This window comes from Haliaeetus albicilla, chromosome 4, assembly GCF_947461875.1.
Source record: "Haliaeetus albicilla chromosome 4, bHalAlb1.1, whole genome shotgun sequence".
Classification (NCBI taxonomy): Eukaryota; Metazoa; Chordata; class Aves; order Accipitriformes; family Accipitridae; genus Haliaeetus; species Haliaeetus albicilla.
The window spans coordinates 48773141-48795573 of NC_091486.1; the positions used below are offsets into that span (position 1 = coordinate 48773141).

At 39.1% G+C, this 22433-nt stretch overlaps 1 protein-coding gene across 4 annotated transcripts in view; it reads left to right on the top strand.

The window, feature by feature from the left end:
* MTOR (mechanistic target of rapamycin kinase) overlaps window positions 1–22170 on the top strand; it is a 68392-nt gene extending 46222 nt beyond the window's left edge. For all 4 annotated transcript variants that reach the window (XM_069782470.1, XM_069782471.1, XM_069782472.1 and 1 more), the window contains 24 exons: window positions 641–766; window positions 1424–1555; window positions 5091–5206; window positions 6527–6644; window positions 7431–7637; window positions 8280–8380; window positions 8640–8736; window positions 9369–9467; window positions 10065–10187; window positions 10811–10993; window positions 11653–11787; window positions 12069–12243; window positions 12476–12611; window positions 13309–13456; window positions 14160–14282; window positions 14731–14813; window positions 16356–16428; window positions 16949–17023; window positions 17526–17661; window positions 18037–18102; window positions 19395–19475; window positions 19792–19872; window positions 20526–20631; window positions 21182–22170. In XM_069782470.1, coding sequence (XP_069638571.1) covers window positions 641–766; window positions 1424–1555; window positions 5091–5206; window positions 6527–6644; window positions 7431–7637; window positions 8280–8380; window positions 8640–8736; window positions 9369–9467; window positions 10065–10187; window positions 10811–10993; window positions 11653–11787; window positions 12069–12243; window positions 12476–12611; window positions 13309–13456; window positions 14160–14282; window positions 14731–14813; window positions 16356–16428; window positions 16949–17023; window positions 17526–17661; window positions 18037–18102; window positions 19395–19475; window positions 19792–19872; window positions 20526–20631; window positions 21182–21197 — 2736 coding nt within the window. In that variant the 3' untranslated portion in view covers window positions 21198–22170. The remainder of the gene's footprint in view (window positions 1–640; window positions 767–1423; window positions 1556–5090; window positions 5207–6526; window positions 6645–7430; window positions 7638–8279; window positions 8381–8639; window positions 8737–9368; window positions 9468–10064; window positions 10188–10810; window positions 10994–11652; window positions 11788–12068; window positions 12244–12475; window positions 12612–13308; window positions 13457–14159; window positions 14283–14730; window positions 14814–16355; window positions 16429–16948; window positions 17024–17525; window positions 17662–18036; window positions 18103–19394; window positions 19476–19791; window positions 19873–20525; window positions 20632–21181) is intronic.
* Window positions 22171–22433: the final 263 nt, after the last annotated feature.

Sequence of the window (22433 nt, forward strand, 5' to 3'; positions counted from 1 at the left end):
CTGTAGCATCCTTGAATGTTTGAAATACAGCCTCATCCTCCTCCGACTGACAATGTTGTTACGTATCTCCCTTCAGACAGACAAGAACCAGACAATGCTTGCACAAGCAGCATAGCAGTTGGAACTGCAGTTTCTGGCAGAATATCAGTTCAGTCATGCCAGCCTCTAAAAGAAACACGTGCAAGGAGAAGAAGGGCAATAACAAATATATCTTTGCAACCATTTGGTTTTGTACCATCTCCATATTGAGATATGTCACTGTTTAAACCAAAAATAAGTTTTAAAACTAGGTTGAGATGGGTTATAAAACTATTGACTTGTTTTGGAGTTGCACAAAGAGCTTTCCTGATTTTTGGATGCATTTCTGCTTTAGAAGCTTTTCTCCTTTTTTCCATCAGAGGATATCGCTAGACTGCAAACACTGGGCTGGCTGCAGAGAGTAAGAGTCAAGGACTTAACCTTCTTCACACATTGCTGTATTAAAGAAAAAGCCAGCTAGTTCGTAATGTCAGCCTGCTGTGAATTATGAGTACTGAAGTCTCTCCATCTTGGGGAAAGTCCCTTCAGATTCTGAATTAAGGCTCTGTGGAGTAGATTGGAGATAAAACGCTACCAAGTTCTCTCTTCCTTTTTCTTTCAGGGCTGTCAACGAATTGTGGAAGACTGGCAAAGAATATTGATGGTCCGATCTCTTGTTGTGAATCCTCATGAGGACATGAGAACTTGGCTCAAGTATGCCAGCTTGTGTGGCAAGAGTGGGAGACTGGTAAGCACTATCAGGCTCTACTCTCTACAGCAGGTTTTTAGACGATTGGCTTTGTCATGCTGCTTCAACCTCAAGCATTTCCAAATATTTTCATTGCCTGAGTGGGATGGGCTCTCCTCTGAGGAGGGGACCGGTCAGAAATTGTTGAAATGCTAAAATTGTAACTAGCGTAGAGTTCATGCTTGTAGCCAAGGTTATTTTTGTGGGACTAATATTATTCCTGAGAGCGTCAGAGCCAATTTTTTGTTGCATGCTATACCTGAAAGTTTTTATGCAGCACTGTAGTTTTTAATAATAGCTCTCTCTGCTAAAGCACTCTTTGTCAAATCTAGAATGTGACGTTGTTATCGTTGAACATTACAATCCTATTTCAACGTTCACCACAAGATTTATTCCCAAAAATAATTGAAATGGAGACTTCACAGTCTCTACTGGCTTCTGAAATGAGAATCTAATGCTCTGATCCCAATGAAGACATATGGTTTATCATGTGGTATTCTTATGAATCCAGGGAGTGGTAATAAGGCTGCTATGTCTCTGTTTTATCTGGAGGGTCGGAGGTATTTTTTTAGTGGAGGGCAATTCTGCAGTCAATATGAAATGGAGGTAAGAATGAACTTGTTTTAACGTGCTTTTTCTCTTTGCAACTTTCTCCAGGCTTTGGCCCATAAGACACTTGTCCTGCTCTTGGGAGTAGATCCATCTCGACAGCTGGATCACCCACTGCCAACTGTACATCCCCAAGTGACCTATGCATACATGAAACACATGTGGAAGAGCGCCCGTAAGGTACCAAAGAACATAGTACTCTCTACGTTTCATTGCTCAGGTTTTGAGCAGTGGCATTCATGTTAGCTCTTCATAACACCCACAGAACAAAGTCAAGGCTGAAGATTCTATTTTTGCTCACCTAAAAAGGGATAACTAATTCCTTTCCTTATTGTTATTCAGAAGATAAGCTTTTGAAATTTTCCTTTAAAACTCTATAGTGGCAGAGAAGGCCTGGCCCTAATTTTACTTCCTACATGGAAAGATTATGTTTGCTAAACCAGTACTAGGTACCCAAGGGATGGAGCCAACATTAATGGTCAATAGTAGCTCTTCTGTCCTCACCGAGATTTTACTGTGTGGGCTTGGTACTTGACTTCTCGTCCACTGTTCTGATTGCCAGGTCTCCACACTGCACCTATGGTCAGGGGTACATGCTGAAAGAGTAAGTTTTTTTATTACCAGTTTTAGAAAAATATCCTGAACAGTTTGTACTTAGCTACTGAGCAGAACTGACTTTTATTAAGGTCATTATTGAAAATTTCTAACTGAAAGACAGCTGAAAAGTACATAGGGTTTTGTCATGGGAACAATTTGGCTCCAAAGAGCCTAGGGTGAATGTTTTTGACATTGCAACACAGGGAGAATTTACATAATCAAATCCAATAAGCTCCAGACTGGATAACTTATCTTTTTTTTAATATACATTAAAGCCTCCATTTATTCTCATATTCTGCCACATCTTTTTTATTTTTCCTGTCTTTGGGATTGCCAGCACTGGAGCAGAGCCATTGCTGTGGGAACATTGCCATGACCTAACTATTCTTTATTTGAATTTAAAAACCAGAAGGAGCTGCTGATGAGGCCGTGTTCTATTGGCTTTGTAAAACTGTGTAATGGTCTCTTTTTTTTATTTCAGTAAATGACCCAAGAAGTATATAGGGCTTCTCTGCCTGCCTCTTCGAGTGAAAGTATACTTTTCTGTGGTTGACCTGTGATAAAGAAATAGACAAGATGCAGGAAACTGGTGCAGTTGTAGAAAGCAGAATGAAACAAGGCACAAAAATTAAGGGGATGGGGGAAGAGAATGTATCTAAAATAAACTGATGCATGTGGAGCCCATGAAAACAGGAAAAAAAAGATTAGAAAAGCAGCAAAGATGAGAAGGAGGAACAGATGTAGTTAGAATCACCTCTTCTTGCTCGTTGAATGATTTCCTATTTAAATATAGTATATAAGCTCTGTGCTTAGGAGCTTTTTTTTTTCTTCTTCTTTCTAACACATTAAAAGTGGGTGTCGTTTACAGTGCTGAGGGAGAAATACTTTACCCAAGGTAGCACTAACCCTATACCTACATGCAACTCTCAACCCTTTCTCTGAGCACTCTTCAGCTGGAAGGGCTGACTCAATGATTCAGTCCTTTGTGGCACTTGGAACATAGGTGCTTATTTTTGAAATTCATGGTTAAAGGTGCAGCTCTGTGGCAGAAGAAGCTGTGTTAGGGTACGACAGAGTTTGCAGTCTGGAGTGAGACTTAAGTGTTTATACCAAACACTGAAAGCATTTAGGGAATTATCCTGGTACCAGCAGCATTACATGGTTTAGCATATCCTTATGTACTATTTCAGTGACTGTTGTTAACTAAATAATACATAGTTCTACTTAGTGGTATATGTAGACCAGAGTTTTATATAACTCTGTGTGTTGACTTGATCTAGTATCCTAAGTAATAAGCTACTGAAGTAGGCTGGTATGGTAGGAAATGACCATTTTCTCTAGCTGAGGAATTCAAGGTTGCTTGGTTGACCTAAAATGTTTTCCTTACCACCATTTTGGCACTTGCCAGATCCAGCAGGAAAAAAAAATGGCATGTAGATAGAAACCAGCCGCATAGCACTTGCAGAGCTGCACAACAATCTTTTCTTAAACAACAGATAAAAAGATGGATAAGTAAACTTGTTGCGTTTCTTCTAACAAGGACCTTTGCCAGCAGCTGCATTCTACAGACATATACCGTAACAAGGCTGCATACAAACTTAGGAATTCAGTTGTTAAAGAAAACTTACTGCTTTCAGTCTTAAGTGCTCTGCCTGTCAGTTTATGGTGATCAGTTTTCAATATTAATGGAAACTGAAGAGCAGATCGTTGGGTGTGTCTAGATATGAGAGGGACACATAGCTGTTCGGCAATATCTTTTTGTCTATTTTTGACAAATGTCTGGCATAACAGCATAACTATTTATAAGATTGTTATTTCTCCCCCACCCCCTTCTAACCAAGTATCTAGGTTACAAGCTGTGGAATGCCCCCCATTAATGTTAATAGTGTGATACTGTCTTTTATTTTACACTGGGCTAATACCCTTTTTCCTGACAATTGACTTGTGTGTGCTGACATTTGAATGGAATAGATGAGTCATTCCAGCTCAGGTGATTCTTGCCTCACTCTAAAGTACTTCATTCCTGTAGATGGAACAGAAGTAAATTGGACTCTTAATAGCATAGTCTGCAGTTTGTGACCTGAAATGACCTTCCAGATTGCAAGAGCTTTACTTTAATTGTTTCCAGTGAAGTGTGCATACTTTTTTCCTTAAATCTTTAATTTCAGGTTTTCTTACCCCATAATTCTTTCCAAGGAATTTCAGAAAGAGTCTTCCCACAAAATTTGGTAGTGCAAGTTGCTTTAGCACTACTGCCTTATGTAATCTGCTGGCAAAGGAGCAATGTACATTTGTGCTTCTTAAACAACCTTAGGAGAAATCTAGACTTTAATTTGTTGAACAACTCAAAGTTTATGTCCCATGGTGTGTACTGTAAGCCTAGCCAAAGCTCAGGGGTTAGGAGGGAAGATCAGGAAACTGCAAGTTTTCCTTCAGGCATTATTTTCTCAAGTTGGTTCTTTTTTTTTTTTTTTTTCAGGCCATAGCATATTATAGACAGGCTTCTCTGGATTTGTTATCCTGTCTATTATGATAGTGACCTGGTCAGATACAGTTTGTAAGCTATGAACATTTGTTTGATTGTTGGAATTGCTGGACTGTCTTTGATGTGCATGCTCAATGCAAATGAGACATCTTTATGTCATTACCAGAATCTTAGTCTGCATAAGCAGTAACAGGACATTGTCTGCTGCTGAAGTTTTCTTCTTGTGCATGTGGAAGAGTGCAGGTGCAGGTGACCATGTCACTTTGCCAGAGTTAATTTCTTGCACATCAAAGCACAATGTCAGCTTATGTTATGGTCAGTTATGCTTTTGACTGTATGTATGACATGAAGGTGTGCCTAGCATTGGAAGGATGCAGTTATTTGTTCCTCAGTGTAGCAGTTCAGTGGCCAGATTTCTGAGACATCAAGAATCTCTAACCTCTTCATTTATTTGGTGCTACATATGTAGAGTATAAACTGATTCTAGGGAGATGTAAATGACTAAAAAGCTTTGAAGGAAAACAAAACTGTATTTTTTGCTTTCAGTGAAAATTTATTTCCACGTTGTCTTCCTCTCTTGTGAAGTTGTATTTAACCTCTGTGGTCCTTACTGCAACCATCATCCAATTACAGATCGATGCGTTCCAGCATATGCAGCACTTCGTGCAGACAATGCAGCAGCAGGCACAGCATGCTATTGCAACTGAGGACCAGCAGCACAAGCAAGAACTCCACAAGCTCATGGCACGGTCAGCACCTGGTCCCTGGACACCCTTTAGCTATATCGTGAAACTCACGTCTTTCCTGAGGTTGCAGGGTCCATGCAGATGACACATTTCACACAAGGCCCATGCTTTGATTAAAAGGAACAGGGGATTTCTCATCTAGCTGGTAGAGACCCATTTGGTATTACATTCTTATCTATCTCAATTTTCAGTAAATGTTATTGTGACACATCAGTGTAAACAAGCTCATATTTGTCACTAGTGGCTGGCTGTATTTTTCCAGCACTGTGGCTCACTGGCAGAAGGCAGAGCTCTCAGCATGGCTATTTCTTTGGTTTTCAGGAGATCCAGTCAGTAGGAAAGAAACACTTCCCACATGCCTGGCACATCTGTGCTTGGCAGCGCGTGCCCTTAGTACAACAGCAGTGCTTTGGGCAATAGGTGCCCAGCATGTGATGGTCTCTCAAAATATTGTCTCATTAAAAACACATCTTATAATCTCTGTTTTCCTCTGTGGATCTTGAGGTGCCAGATCTGTTTTTTTCCAGTTTAAAGAAGAAATTGCATAGTGCTTGCTATTGAAGGTTTGCTTTTTTTAAAGGGAGGCATGCGCTTAATTTGCTTTTATGAGAATGGGAACTTGATAACACCATCGTCTTATTTTTTTCAGAGTGACTATCATGGATGACAAATTAGTAATGAGTTGCGCGCAATATTTTTCTTGCACAACACTTTCTGGAAAACTCAAAATATAGAAAGGACAGCTGTGTAACTGTGGTATTTAAAGCCTGCTAAGGGAGCAAAGTATTAAGCTTCGCACAAACCTTCACAGCCCCACCCTGTTGCAGTAAAAATATGTTGTTTTTCCTTTCCGCTGGGAGGGGATGACTTAATGGGGTTCTGGCTTGGGGGAAGAGCAGTTGCTCTGTGTTTCCACTGTTTGTCTGCCACAGTGTTCTCCAGAAGGCTAGTTCGTATGGTGATAAGTACAGCTAGCCAGCACATATGCTAGGTGCATTTTATCAATACTGGTGAAGTCTTTTGATGCTACCATTACTTCCTACGTTTATTTTATAACTGATATAAATGAGGAACAAAGTTTGACGCTCACCTTTCCCCCTAAAAATTAAACCATTAACTAGTTAGGTCCACACTTAAAAGCAGGATGTAGATATTTTGAACCTTACATGTTAACACATACACTCCTAGTCTGCAGAAGAGGCTTACAGAGTGGGTTTACCACATGAAATGTCTTTCAGACTTCAGATAAGAAGTCTGCCTCTTAATCCATCAGGCTTCGTTTTCATTCTAGGTTCTGAGTCAATAATCCCTTTGCTTAACCAGGTGTTTCCTGAAACTGGGTGAGTGGCAGCTGAACCTGCAAGGCATCAATGAGAGTACCATTCCCAAAGTCTTGCAATACTACAGTGCTGCAACAGAGCATGATCGCAACTGGTACAAGGTCAGTAAGGAAAAGCTTCTATGCGCCATTGCAGAGAGGTCAGTAAATTTGATCACATCCCATACTACAGGAAAGGAAGATGTTCATAGGATGATCTCCTATAACTATATGTCTTGTTACTGCAAGTAGGGTTAAAAAAAAAACAGAGAAAGCAGCCCAAGCAACCATGGGATTCTTGTTTAGAATTTTATCTGGCTGGTAAAACTAGGCCACAATTCAGTTTCTATTCTTGCTTTTGGGACTTTCTCTCCTGTCAGTTAACAGTGAAGGAGAAAGGATAATCTAAATGGAAAAAATTTAACTTGTTCTCACTCAGTATACTTGAACTAGGAAAGAGGCCTTGTTGCTAATTCTCCAAAGATCCTTTGATTTCAGGATTGTGAAATTTCAATTAATATTTGGTGCCAGATCTTCTCTGAGGCAGCCATCTCCTGTATTTCTTCCTGTTACACCTCCCCTAGTTCTAACATACTAATGTTCATTTTAAGCTTTGAAAAATTAAGGTGTATGTGAATAGAATGTGATTTAATTTTTGCTACAGAGCTCCTTTGCCTTAATACCCAACAGGGAGCTCTTGGCCAAGAACTCACCATGATGTTATTTAAGATAATAAGACAGTTTAAACTACAAGTGATTAGAGAAAGCAAGGCATTGTGTTGTCTGCAGGGTATTACTACTGTTGTCCGCAGACTCAGAAAGGTTGGATTATTATCTCTAATAATTAGAAAGTACAGGTTGCAGAAAGGATTCATCTTCCTTCTGACTTTTGTTCTCTCTTGTTGGCAGGCCTGGCATGCCTGGGCAGTGATGAATTTTGAAGCAGTGCTTCACTACAAACATCAAAACCAGGCCAGAGATGAGAAGAAGAAACTACGTCATGCCAGTGGAGCCAGTATCACTAGTGCTAACACCGAGGGCAGCAATAGTGAGAGTGATGCAGAGAGCACAGAGAACAGTCCCATCCCATCTCCAGTGCAGAAAAAAGTCACTGAGGTACCCTTCTTCTCTGTTTATGTTGAGAGATTGGTACTTACTGCTTAGATGCAGGAAAATACTATGGTGGGAAACAAGCTACTCTGCATACCTGGCTTGTGGAAACTGGCTGTATGTGCATATATATATATATATACACACACACACTTCTAGCTTACAGCAAAAGTGAGGAAGTTCAAATTAACTCAGTCTTAAGGGAAGAGGATTAAATTAATGCAAATGATCTTAAGTTAGTTGTGAACTAGAGCAAGGCATGGATTGCTATTACAGGTGCTACAATGTGCATTAACAAGTTCTGCTGCTTAAGCCCTTCATGAAAGACTGAGGAATCTCTTTTACTTGCCAGTTATAGTAGGGTTGTAGTTTTTAGGCTGCTTTGCTGTCCATAGTTTTGCCAACAAACTGAAGTATAAAACCACTTCATGGTATATTCCCTGCCAGGCTGAAAGACTTATGTCTAGTAAAGCAAAACATAAGTTCCAGGAGCAACATATCCTGTGAGGAGTATGAGCTGAAGTCAACTGTAATGTGGATTAGGTCTATGTTTCCACATATTTCTTCCTCTTTCCCCTTGCTGAGTTTAGGATTCATGTGGACTGATGCGCTTGTGTAGAACTAATGCAGCAATTTTCATTCCAAAAGGATTTATCCAAGACCCTCTTGATGTACACAGTCCCTGCTGTCCAGGGTTTTTTCCGATCCATATCTCTGTCTCGAGGAAACAACCTACAAGACACTCTAAGGTACATAATAAAACCCATAGTAAATGAAATCCAGCTGTTAAGGGCACATGGTTTAAGATTAGAACCGGTTTCTGCTCTTTTTTGTTATGGTAAAACTGTGAATGCTTCAGTCCAAGCTAATTTATATTAGGTGGATTAGCCCTTATCCTACTAGCTGTAGGTTCTGGGAAGAAGAATCACTTGTAAGTGGGTCTGAAGGTATTTGACAGGAATGGGGTTTTTTTGTTGCATTCCTAACAAATGTATTTCTCTTCTTCAGAGTCCTTACTCTGTGGTTTGACTATGGTCACTGGCCTGATGTGAATGAGGCTTTGGTAGAAGGAGTCAAGGCAATCCAAATAGACACTTGGCTGCAGGTAAGGAACACAAACGGCTAAGGCAAATCTCAGTTCTGGAGGGAGCTTGGGCATTTGTTACATGATATCAGTGATGATCCTCTGCTCAACAGCCGTGAGAGCAGTGTGCAGTACAATTTGTAACTGATTTAACAAGCATCTTGAACAGAGACATGAGAAGCGTTCTTGCATGCGTTTCTGTATTTATATGCAGATTAGTGCATATGAATGAGAGAGACTGAATTACATCAGAGCAGGCAGTGGTGTTTTATACTTGGATCACCACTGAATGCACATCATCTTCAATTTTAAAATGTTCATTCTATTTCAGGATTGCCTTGTAGAATGACTCCTGTAAATAAAGAAAAAAGGCTTAATTTCTTATTTGAGCATTACACTTCAAGACAAATCTTACTCTTTTGATAAGAGGATCCTATAACAGTTTTGGACAGAACACTTGTGATCTCACTGAGCTGTTCTGCCTTTCTGACACTGTTTGGAACTTTGTGTTATCCTCTGACCATCTCAAAAATGAGTGGTGGGCTTCTCTGTCTCTTTTAAAGACTGAGAGATCTCTAGCAGAGGGCAGAACAGCTTGTGAACTAAAGATTTGAGATTACAGGAATGTTTATTTTACTTATCCTTATTATTAGGTTATCCCTCAGCTCATTGCAAGAATTGACACCCCTCGACCATTAGTAGGACGTCTCATTCATCAGCTCCTCACAGATATTGGACGGTACCATCCCCAGGTAAGCTTTGGCTTAGAGGAGGAATTCCCATAGACTTGAGCGCCAGTTAAGGCATTTTCTATGTTCCATTTCACCTAGTCTAGATGTCTGCACTGGAAGTCACAGCAAGTGAGGATAGTGAGGATGGGGACTATTTCTGATGCTGCTTCTTTCACCTCAGCACTGTTCACATAAAAATGGAAAGAAGAGGTTGATAAGCCATGCAGCAGGAGAAGTTCTGTCCATCTAATAGAATACTGGGTAGTGAAAATCACCTTCTTAAATCTCATTAAGTGACTACTAAAAGGCTACCTCACAGATGTTTTATCTGAATTTCTTCCTACAGTCTGGAAAATCACAAAATGCTAAAAACAGTTTTCTGTTCTTCCAGTTTGATACACGCTCTCAAAGTCATTCTGCTACTGAGTGAATTAAAGTCTTGTAAGCTTTTCAGATTAGAAGACTTTGAATAGCAAATTCCTATCACCTCTTTCCAGAAGGAAGCTTGCTTTCTTTGTCTAGCCCTAAGGCTGCTATTTATTAATGCTTTGCTAATCTTTCAATTTATGTAGCTCTTCTGTGTGGTTCTAAAATGTTATTGGTTGATGTCCCTTGTAGGCTTTGATCTATCCTTTGACTGTGGCCTCTAAATCTACAACCACTGCTCGCCACAACGCTGCAAATAAGATCTTGAAAAACATGTGTGAGCACAGTAACACTCTGGTGCAGCAGGCAATGATGGTGAGTACTTAAGTGTACCATAAAGCATATTGTGTTTCAGGAATGGATGTTCCACAGGTATAACAACACAAAATGACTATTCATTGTTAATTTTGTTCAAGTACAATTAATTTGGGGTTTTTGTGATAGGTAGAAGTTACAGTATTAGTATACTTTCAAGACAATGCTTTAATTTAAAAAGGACCATAATGTTCAAACACTAAGTTCTTGTGTCTCCTTATGAATAAGTTTAGAAAAGAAATAAATGAAGAATCATTGTTCCATAAAGAGATATTTTTGCTTAATGAAACGTGGAAACAAAACTTACTGAGCATAGTGTGGAAAGAGTAATTTAATTCATTTGCTAAAAATTTTTATGAATAAATGAAAAGTAATGCTTTCAGGCCAAGCCACACAAATATATAGAAAATTTCAAAGGCAACAGGTAAGGTGAGAAAAACCTAATCTGCTTCCTGCAGGAAAAAGTGTCAACAGCATTGTGGGAGTTCTTGTGGCTCCCTCTAGCTGCCAGCAACAAATATTTTATAATCATTAGAGAAGAAAGTAGTTTTGCATTTGTAAGTCAGTATACAGTCATAGTGTTTTTCTTGAGGCATTTAATCTTTTTTCCTGTCCTAAAACAGGTGAGTGAAGAGCTAATCCGTGTAGCCATCCTATGGCATGAGATGTGGCATGAAGGGTTGGAAGAAGCATCTCGTCTATACTTTGGAGAAAGGAATGTGAAGGGAATGTTTGAGGTGCTGGAACCACTTCATGCAATGATGGAGCGTGGGCCTCAGACTTTAAAAGAGACATCCTTCAATCAGGTATCAGCAAATGGCCAAGAGCATAACCTTCTGCATGCCCTCAAAACCAGGCAGGACAGCCACCTGCCCTAGATGTGTTACAAGGACCTTTGCAATCTAACACAAAGAGTAAATCTCTTGAGACTCATTACGTTAATTGCAGACTTCATTATTGACATTTATCTTCACATCTGTATTGCTTTCGGTGACTACAGTACTACAGGGGCCATGGTAGTATAGATTGCTCTGGAGTCTTATATTGGATGGGTGTCTGATAGGGTCTGGAAAACATACAACTGCTCTGCAGTTAATTCTGCTAAGTCTGCTTTGCTTCATGGTAATCGCTAGCACAGATAGTAAAGATGATCTGTCTCAAGCCAGCAAAAGGAATTAATCTGAGCTTGTGAGCCTACTGTTAAAGGGTGATTCTATTCATTCTGCTACCTCCTATCATGAGGTCTATTTGTGAGCAGTGTTGTCTAATAAACTCAGTGCATGCCTTGGATCCAGGAATTTCTGGATCTTTAATTTTGATATACTATAAAAATGTGAGATAAAGTATTTGTAATGCAATTTAAAAATAGGCTGTGATGCTCTTTCTAGGTATTAAGTGGTCTCCAGCTGTTGCACTATAGTCTGCAGAAATGTTTTTCTTCTGTTGTTTTTCACTTCCTCCCTAGGCCTATGGCAGAGATCTAATGGAAGCTCAGGAATGGTGCAGGAAGTACATGAAATCAGGAAATGTCAAAGACCTAACTCAGGCTTGGGATCTCTATTACCATGTGTTCCGGCGTATCTCAAAGCAGCTGCCTCAGGTAGGGGGAGAAGTACAGTTCTGTTGTGGGTCTTACAGTGCAAGTTGTCAATACTGATCTTGTTTCACGTTTTCTGGTTATTCAAAACATTCAAATTCAATATTCTAGAAGTATCTGCATATGATTTGCTACAAGTCTGCTGCTTATGCAGCACTTGCTGCAAGCATCTGAAGTACTGGTGACTGAACTGTTGTAGGTCACTTGACAGCATGAACTCTTCAGATGTTTCAGTGAGATTTAACTGAAATTCTGGGGGGTTGTATTTCTTTTGGTTTTGGCAGCTCACTTCTTTGGAACTACAGTATGTCTCACCAAAACTCTTAATGTGCCGGGACCTGGAATTGGCAGTGCCAGGAACGTATGATCCCAACCAGCCCATCATACGTATTCAGTCTATTGCACCCTCACTGCAGGTCATCACCTCCAAGCAGCGGCCCAGGAAGTTAACATTAATGGGTAAGAGAGAGCAGTTTTCACTTAGCTATTCTAGTATTTAAACAGTCGTTGCTTTTAGGTCAAACTGCATATTTACCAGGTAAAACCTTTCCAACATTTTCTTTCAAATGAGGTATTTCTTAGTGGTCTGGTCAGTCTTACTGCCACACTTTCCAGTTCTTGGGTGCACGTATATTTGCTCTTCTCTGTTTGTTCAGCAAGAGTAAAGTTTTGTGTATTATAATTCTTACAGGAAGCAATGGGCATGAGTTTGTATTCCTTCTGAAAGGTCATGAAGACCTTCGCCAAGATGAAAGAGTGATGCAGCTTTTTGGGTTGGTCAACACTCTGCTAGCAAACGACCCAACTTCTCTTCGCAAAAACCTCAGGTATGTGCTGTGAATAATCACTGAATGTGCTTATGCATAAGTGACACCCTACGTAGGTGCAGTTTCCAAGTAATCCTTGGCACAGCCAGCTGGTTTGTGAGGAAATGGCGAATCTTGGAACTAAGTTAATTAAAAAAAAAAAAGAGAGAAAGAAAAAAAAAATTCATAGAATTCAAACTTGGAGGAAATGTATCCTGAGGGGATTGTTTGTTTTATTTAATTGAAGTCCCACCTCATAAATAGTTGTGGTCATTGAGGCAACCCCTATTTCAAGATAGCTTGAACGCTGCCTTAGGAGCCTGAGAACAGGAGGTTTTATCAAGGATTTTTTTATTATAGTAACTAAATAGCCTGGTGAATAGTCACTGACTGCAATTCTGTACAGTGTCTTTCAAGCGTGAACATATCCAATGTCACGTGCAAATAATAGATCATTATGGGTGACATAACATGTACCTTCTCAAAGCAGTCTTTCAGTGAAAACCACGTAAGCTTTGAGAATGTCTGTAGATTATCTGGCAGCAGTCTATCCAAATGGATGTTTCGGGTCTGTTTGAAAAGAAGGAAAGCAGAGCAACTACTGAAGAGACAATTTGGATCAGAAACAGATTTAATATTAGTTGTTTTAAGCATCTTGAAATGTAGTAATTCACAACAGACAACAATTTGAGCTCTGATTCTCCATTTTTTCCTGTAGCATCCAGAGATATGCTGTTATTCCACTGTCTACGAATTCAGGCTTGATTGGTTGGGTCCCCCACTGTGACACACTGCATGCACTCATCCGAGACTACAGAGAGAAGAAAAAGATCCTGCTCAACATTGAACATCGCATCATGCTGAGGGTAAAGGGCAAAGCTGGCAGAGTTTTTGTACATTCTTTTAGAACTCCAATGTCTTAATGAAGAATAATGGTGCGCAGCTTGTTCTTCCTTTGCCTGTTTTCTGATTGTTATTGGTACCAGTAATAAATGCGAAAATATCAGATAAGAGTTATAAAATGCTACCAAGAGGTAAAATTTGCCATATGTTTATTTGTTTCTCCTTTCCTGTTTTAGCAGTGACCACAAGTTGTTACCATCTGGTGACTAAAATGTGTTTGGAATTTTGTGTGACTATGATGTGCCTTATACAATGCCATGCTGCTGGCATTCACAAACATTGTGCCTAAGCAACAGGGCCAAAATTAGACAGACTGAACATTACTAGAAAAGTTAGAATTGCCTGCCAAAAAGGAAAGCATGTGCCAACCCAGAAGACTTATTTAGATAATGGTTTTTGAAACATATTCTCCTTTGCAGTATTTTAATTAAATATGGCTATGGACTACTTTGTGGATGCTAAATCATCTGCTATCCCATGTAAAATGAATTCTTTGTTGTTGGGTGGTCATCCTACTGCGTTTGGGAACATACTGGTCAATCTACAAATAATTTCAATCTAAACTTGGTATGAAATTATTTGTGATTACTGTGTTTCTCATAGTACAACTAAGGATTACTGGAGGTGGTTTTTTTTAAGTTGCTGAGTGTCACTTCTCAATCGTAGATGGCTCCAGATTATGACCACCTGACTCTGATGCAGAAGGTAGAAGTATTTGAACATGCTGTCAATAACACAGCTGGTGATGACCTTGCCAAACTGCTGTGGTTGAAAAGTCCAAGCTCGGAGGTGAGTTCAGCATGTGTAATGGCTTATGTTTGGCAATCAGCATGATGTGGAATTACCTTCTCTGCAGAATGAGTGAGAGATGGTGTTTATTCATCATAAACTCCAGATGAATCACTGCAGAACGTCTATCCACATGTGTATCCCCTCACAAGGTGCCTTATAAGGCTCAGATCACAATGGCTGCCAGGGTGCAGTCCAAAGCCCAAGGGTGGAGGCTGGAGCTCCATATACTGTGCATGGGGAGAGAAAAGCAGGACACTCAGAATATATTCTCTTAATGGTTTAGACATCTAATTCAAGGCCACAGGATTTCTGAACCCCCTCAGGCTATGGAGCGTATCACAGTTTTGCTTTGTGCAAAATGCAAGTAGTTAATGTATAAATTAAAATATAGGCTGAAACATGCAACATGCCTGCCTGCCTTTTTCTATTTTGTCTCCACTTGTAGGTGTGGTTTGACAGAAGAACAAACTACACTCGTTCACTAGCTGTGATGTCAATGGTTGGGTACATTTTGGGCCTTGGGGACAGGTAAGTGAAATTGTAAAGGTTTCTTCTAAATAAAAACACAGACTGTGTAGGCCTATCAATTCATTCCTTGGATCTGTTTGTATGATAACATCTTTCATTGTGGTTATTGCTGATTTTTAACACCACCATCTTTCAGGACCTAATCATGCTGTCATTATTTTCAGCACTGCAGGCATGGGATGTAGGGTTTGTGTATCTTGAGTACAAATAAGAGTTTCTTCCATTTTGAGAGGAGTACACACAGAATTACATCAAGGACTACAAGTTCTAATTTTGTCCTTTCGTTTCACTCACAGAATGGGAAATCTTTCTCCATCCATTCTATAAAACAGAAATATTGTTGACCTTTGCCACCAATCTGTGTGCTTGTGTGTGCTTCATGCATATGAGATGGCAATTTTTTTTTTCGCAAAGTCTGTTAGGACTGTACACGTACATCCAGCTTTTTGGGGAGGAAAGAAGCACCGTGATCAAGCATCGGTTTTTATTCCCTGAAGTAGCAAAAAGAAATCCAGAAAGTATTTAGTGGCAGAGGTCTTCCAGTTCTCCTTCCAAATGGGTTCAGTGACACTACTTATTTTGCATACTTTTTTGCCTGGTGGATATTTATTCTGTGAAGCAGGAACCTCTAATGCTATGTACGTTCACAGCAGCTGTCAGAGACACACATGAAATCCCCATAAATACTCCCCAAAGACTGCTCTAGGCTTAAAACAAATGAAAGTTAATGTTGGTTTAACTATTACTTAACATGGTGGTTTTTCTGATCTGCAATGCAGACATATTCTGGAGGGAAGTATGTACTATCCAAATGGATTGGGCACATAATGAAAAAAGAAAAAAATTACCAAAAAAATGAACAAATGTTTGATTTATTTTATGGCTTACTGTTAAAAGGGGACACAATAACTTCCAAAATACTTTTGAAGACAATATATTTTAGATTTAAGGTCTGTAATGCAAAAAGAGCTAAACCCTCACATGTTTTCATAACAAAAGCTTCTATTCCTGAACTTAAAGGTCTTCATAATGAAATTGCAAACCTTTGAAAATTGAATTAAAACAGAATTGGAACAAGTCGGCATGAATAGCAGCATCGTGGTTTTCCTAGTCTGGATTGATTCTCTTCTTTTCTGGTGCTAGTCTAATTTGCATTACTTGACCTGTAGCATAATTCATTACATTTTTCTATACTGAAAAAAAATGAGAAAGCAGAAAACAAGTAGAAGAATTTATCCTCACTGAAAAATAAATGTTCATATCCAAGTAATGTACTGATGGTTCTGGTTCAATAGGTTGTTTTATCTTCCAAGGTGAGATGATCTCTAACTCCTGAGAGGTAATTAGAAAAATAATGTGATAGATGCACTGTCAGGAAGCTATTCTGTTCATCCTGAGGTTGAAGATCTCAGACAAGCAAGCTGTCACTGGCTGTTCTTGTTCATGAAGATAAATATCATTTCAGACTGGAGCTGCTGTGATTTACTTTGGGTTTTTATAATGGTCTGTCACCTTCTTTTTTCTCCTACTCCTTCATCAAAGACACCCCTCCAACCTGATGTTAGATAGACTGAGTGGAAAGATTCTGCATATTGACTTCGGGGACTGTTTTGAGGTAAATCTTTGTACTTGGACATTAAATTTTCTGTAATAGTTCACATTTTCTCATAGAACAGAAATTAATCTGTAAGCCAGGACAAACTGACCTTGGAATGTGATCTTGGGCAAACCCTTTGGCTCACTTTTGGGGTTCACTTTACCTACAGGCAAGATGAACATAACAGATACCTTATCTCAGAGGCACGTCTTGGGGATTAGCTGACCGCTGGAACAAGCAAAGAAGTGCTAACATCACTTTTCCATAAAATTCCTTGAAGCAATTTAAGCTGGTGATAGGCAGTCTGTCTTACTTGACACTAGCAGCTGGGGATGCGCTTGAGTTTTCCCTCTGTTATCAAGTTAATTAATGAGCTTCTTACAAAAATTTGTGGAAACTGAGGAACATAAAGCTGGAACTTTTACTTCCTATTTGGAATACAACCTTCAAGCTTGTAGCAAAAAAACCCCAATATTTATTAACTCTTAAATAATAAGTTACCTATTAATTTACTAATTCTCCATCATCATGTGTTTAGGTTGCAATGACAAGAGAAAAGTTCCCTGAGAAGATTCCATTTAGGTTAACAAGGATGCTGACAAATGCTATGGAGGTAAGCATCCACTCTTTAATATGAAGTGGATTATTCCTAGAGAAAATGGCACCCATTTCTCAGTTTTCCCTGTATTTTCTGTTGTGGCTAAACATCTCCACTCTTTAAGAACTAGAGGTGTTTATATTTCAGCTGCATTTTCTGTAAGTTAAAATATCTCCTGTGATCTTTACAGTACATTACAGTGAAAAGCAACTTTTTAATTGATGCAGAAAAAACCCTGAGATTCCTCCAATTTCTTAGGTCTTTCTTAGTTTCCTCATTTCAAATAGCTGTTTGCATCAACCAGACACAGCCAATGGCATGGTACTTCACAAAGGTCATCTTAATGGCAGAAAAGAGCTTCTTAGTTTGTAATGAACATCTATCTTGTTCTCTTAATGAACAAAGCATAGTGAATTCCAGTTCAAAGCACAAGCCACTTCCTGCTCCCTGAATGTTAGGGTTGGAGTTGCATAATGAATGAAGCAGCATGGTTGATTCACTTCTTTCTCTTCTGAAGGTGACAGGCCTCGATGGCAATTACAGAATCACCTGTCACACAGTGATGGAAGTCCTGCGCGAGCATAAGGACAGTGTCATGGCTGTGCTTGAAGCCTTTGTGTATGATCCATTATTGAATTGGCGGCTGATGGACAGTAAGTGATTCTTGCTGCTTCCTCATACAAGAAATCCAGAAGCCTGAAATCCAGTGTCTGTTTGAAGACAATCTGATGAAATTGTTGCTTTGGAAATGCTGTTTCTGTGCGCACATGATTTTAGGGATTGTAACATGAAATTACCACAGTGGTTAAAACCCTTTTGTACTTAAACACAGACACCAAATTAAGCTACAAGCAAAATTGTTTGGGTTGGTGTTGTATTAGTTGTCATCAGGAGATTGAAAGCTACTTTCAGGTGACATAAAATTTGGAGAAAGAGGAAGGCAGTCAAATCTGTATTGTTTGTGGACAAATTTGCTATGAAACACTGAAACTCCACTTCATACTTTTCAACTCCTTATTTTCTTGCAGCAAATACAAAGGGCAATAAGCGCTCACGAACAAGAACAGATTCCTACTCAGCTAGTCAGTCAGTAGGTGAGTAGAAAAGATGGCGTATGTCATGAATGTTTGGAGCGGTTTTTTTAGCAGTGCACAAGACTGGGTAAATATTTTCAGTCCTCTACACAAAAGTAGACAGATAAAGAGCTTATTATCATTAGTTTTAGGACTGGAAGTCGTGAGTTCAGTACTTTGGCTCAAAAAGCAGATACTCCTTTACAGTTACATTAACATCCTTCTGGGGCACATACAAACTGATGTAGTGCAAGGTGTAATTGATACGTGGTAGTTATTTACTTAGCTACCAAATATTAGTGTGCAAAATCTGGCAAGTAGTCATCTGACTGAATGTTGAGAGCTTTGCATCATATCTTAGCAGTATTGGACTGCAGAATAGGGACAGTGTTTCACATGGCGAGTTCTACAAATAAACATACTTATTTTATTGCAATTTTTGGTTAATTGTACGTCATTTCAAAATATCTTTCAATTACACTTTTATACAAAATGTTCCTACAAGTTGAATCAGGCCTTTCAGTATGTTAGCAGGGCAAAAATAATGTTTGCTCCTGTGATATGTTTCCATTAGTGATAGAGATATGTGGTTGTCGTGGTTTAACCCCAGCCAGCAACAAAGCACCATGCAGCTGCTCACTCACTTCCCCCCCCACCCAGTGGGATGGGGGAGAAAATCAGGAAAAGAAGTAAAACTCGTGGGTTGAGATAAGAACGGTTTAATAAAACAGAAAAGGAGAAACTAATAATGATAATGATAACACTAATAAAATGACAGCAGTAATAATAAAAGAATTGGAATATACAAATGATGCACAGTGCAATTGCTCACCACCCGCCGATCGACACCCAGTCAATCCCTGAGCGGCGATTCCCCCCGCCCCCACTCCCCCCAGTTTATATACCAGATGTGACGTCACATGGTATGGAATACCCCGTTGACCACTTTGGGTCAGCTGTCCTGGCTGTGTTCCCTCCCATCTTCTTGTGCCCCTCCAGCCTTCTCGCTGGCTGGGCTCGAGAAGCTGAAAAATCCTTGACTTTAGACTAAACACTACTTAGCAACAACTGAAAACATCAGTTATCAATGTTCTTTGCATACTGAACTCAAAACATAGGACTGTACCAGCTACTAGGAAGACAATTAACTCTATCCCACCTGAAACCAGGACAGTAGTACAGTTGGTCAGAGTCAAATATGCTTTTCAAACAAGCTGATTAACAGTTTTCTTAATGTTTCCAGAAGAATATTGTTTTATCTGCTTTACAGCATCACATTTATACTTTTATGTTTTCATGGTTTTTTTCAATAGAAATGTTGGACAGTGTGGAATTGGGTGAGACAGCCCATAAGAAAACCGGGACCACAGTGCCTGAATCCATCCATTCCTTCAGTAAGTTTCATTGTTGTTTCTATACTGACACAGAAATTGTTCTTCGATTGGAAAATTTCACCATGGTCCAGGGACAATTACATGAGATGGGACAGATACAGTTCATTGTCAGCATAAATGAGGAATATAATAACCTGTGTTCTCAACTCAAAAAAAAAAAAAAAAAAAAAAAGTGACAGAAAATATACTGGTATCTGGGTTTGTTTGCTCTCAAAATGGTATTTGTGGTGTTTAGGAAGGGCAGATGTAACAGCAGTACAAATGCTTTTATTGTTCAGTTGAAGTTCTAATTCTCTTTCCTACTTCTGTCTTTTAGTAGGAGATGGTCTAGTGAAGCCAGAAGCTCTAAATAAGAAGGCAATTCAAATCATCAACAGGGTTCGAGATAAGCTCACTGGTGAGCAAGTTCTTATGTTTATATAAGATAAACATAAAATGTTTTGAGATGGATCAGCACTACTTTTAGTGTTTGTATTTTGTGTTAATCCTTGAATTTAACACATTCTGATTAAGCGAATGAGGCCATTTTCCTGGTTTTGTCTAACACCTAAGTACTGGTGCCTGCATTTAGATACAAATGAGCCCCATTTGAAAAGTGTATAGGTGTTTGTAACTAAACAGACTTCATATTTTGCATGTCTTGACTTGTTGGTGGAAGTAGAATTTCTATTGTCCTGGCTTTATAGTTTGCAGCATTTAGTTGCAAAATTTTATGCTCTTAAAGTTTATAAGAAACTACTTCCCACCTGCCAAATAATGTACCTGAAGGGATTAGGACCAGGATTCCAGCTACTGGAAAGTTATCTATTGTTGGTTCATCCATTATTTGGAGAAGACAAAAGGAAGAAACCATAATACTTGGGAAAACAGAGTTCTGGGCTCTATGCCTTTAGAGGCACTCTCCATGTTTGGAAAATTTTGCATTTTATATACTGTAAGGGACGAGCAGTTAAAAGTCCTATCAGTCCTTAACTTGCCACCAAGAAGCAAGTTATGGTTGTATGATTTGTGACTTCCATTTATGGTTTTTTCCATTCTTTATTTTCAAAGGTCGAGACTTCTCTCATGATGAAACTCTTGATGTACCCACACAAGTAGAATTGCTCATTAAGCAAGCTACTTCTCATGAGAATCTGTGCCAGTGCTACATTGGATGGTGAGTTTGTCATTAAGCTAACGTTGCAGAATTCTTCTCTGAATAATCTGAGCAGAGAACAGCTATTGAAAATGTCACTTGTGTAGTTAGTTATATGTAGGAGCCTTACCCCATGTTGCATCTGCTCTGGTAAATTTTGCAAGCCTATGACAGTGATCCCGTAGACCATCCTCTGTAAGAAAGTTGTTATAAGTAGTGACAGGGATTTTGGAACATTTAAACCACAATCAGCCTCAACATTTTAAGTATTTGAAATAAGGCATGTGGTGGTCACTGATTTCAGTTACAGTGCAGAACCACATCTTCTAAAATAAGCAAAGATGATTTACTGTCATTTTGAGAGTTAGCTAACTTTGGACTATGCTTAAGGAAACAGATTTTTTTAGTGTTTTTAAACATTAGTTAGCTGGAAAGAAGCATGGAGATCCCCTGTCAACTTTTCCTGTACTAAAATGGTGCCTAGTTAGTATGGAATCTCAGTCCTTCTCAGTGTTGCCTTTGTGAAACTATATGCAAGTCAGTGTTACTACAGTATCTTTGTTTTCTTTAGGTGTCCTTTCTGGTAACAGAAGATTCCAAAGTATCCACAGCCTTTTATTCTGGAGGCTTTTGCACTCCAAACTTGCTCTTCAACAAACACAAACTGAACGTTGGACTGAAATACAGCCTTTGTCAAATATTTTGAAATGTAAATGAAAAGAGTTATTGTATATTAAAAGTTGGTTTAAGCCAATGTATAGCTGCTGTTGGAAATACACAAGCTGTCTGAAACACAACACTTGATTTGGGTTTCCAGGACAGCGAAGACTGATTGTACCACAGATGTCTATGGTTCCACTTGGTCTTTGGGGAACTGGTGATCCATTGAAAATAACTATATACGGGTTTTGACTTACTTTGCAATGTAACTAAGTCATTTGCGGATTAATTATTGCCCTGGTCAGTCCTGTTGGTGTAGCTGCAGTGAGCTCAATGCGCTTGTGCAGGAGGCTTTATTTAGATTTGGGCATAAGCTGGATAACTGGAAAGAAAGAGAAGCAGAATTTTACCGTTGTTTCATCCTGTTACCTTGTTTTCAAACTCGATTCTTGCCCCAAAATTGGAAACTGTATATCCGCTCATTACACTAGCGCAGGAGTCGTGTTTCAGACTAGATCAGGATATCAGAGCAGATCCAAGAATTGGAAGACCTTGAGCTGAGCAAAGTCAGGTGCCTCTATGCGGGTTGATCGGTGGCAAACTGGATGCAGGGTACAAATTAAATACCACTTGGGAGCTTCCCACAGTGTCTGGATTAAAAAGCAGTATTGGGAAAGAACTATGGAAACTTAGTACTTGGCATAGGAGGCAGACGTGGGGAGACCTGGTCATAACTTGAAACAGAAAATAATGGTTATTAAACATGAGGGTGAAAATAAAGTTATGATTTATGAATTAAAAATATTAAAAACAATGCACAAAATACAACAGAGTAGCCATGTTTAGATGCCATGTTGTATTTGAATATTTTTGTGCCAATAAATTACACCAAAATGTAAACATTTTGACTGTGTTCTTGTTTATTCCTAAGTACTTCTTAGGAAGAGACAGGGAAGCAGATTAAGACTTTTTTTTTTTTTTTTTAAGGTTTCCTGTTGCCGTGGATTTGACTTGTCCTTTTCCTGCATCAGTTCAGGTGGTTGGCTATATTTCCCTTTTGATAGCAGCTGGACACAAAATTGCCAAGACTGAATGATGTCTGTCACTTGTATAAAAGAAAGTTGAGCGTACAACCCCTAAATTTTAGTTTCCAGCAGATGCGA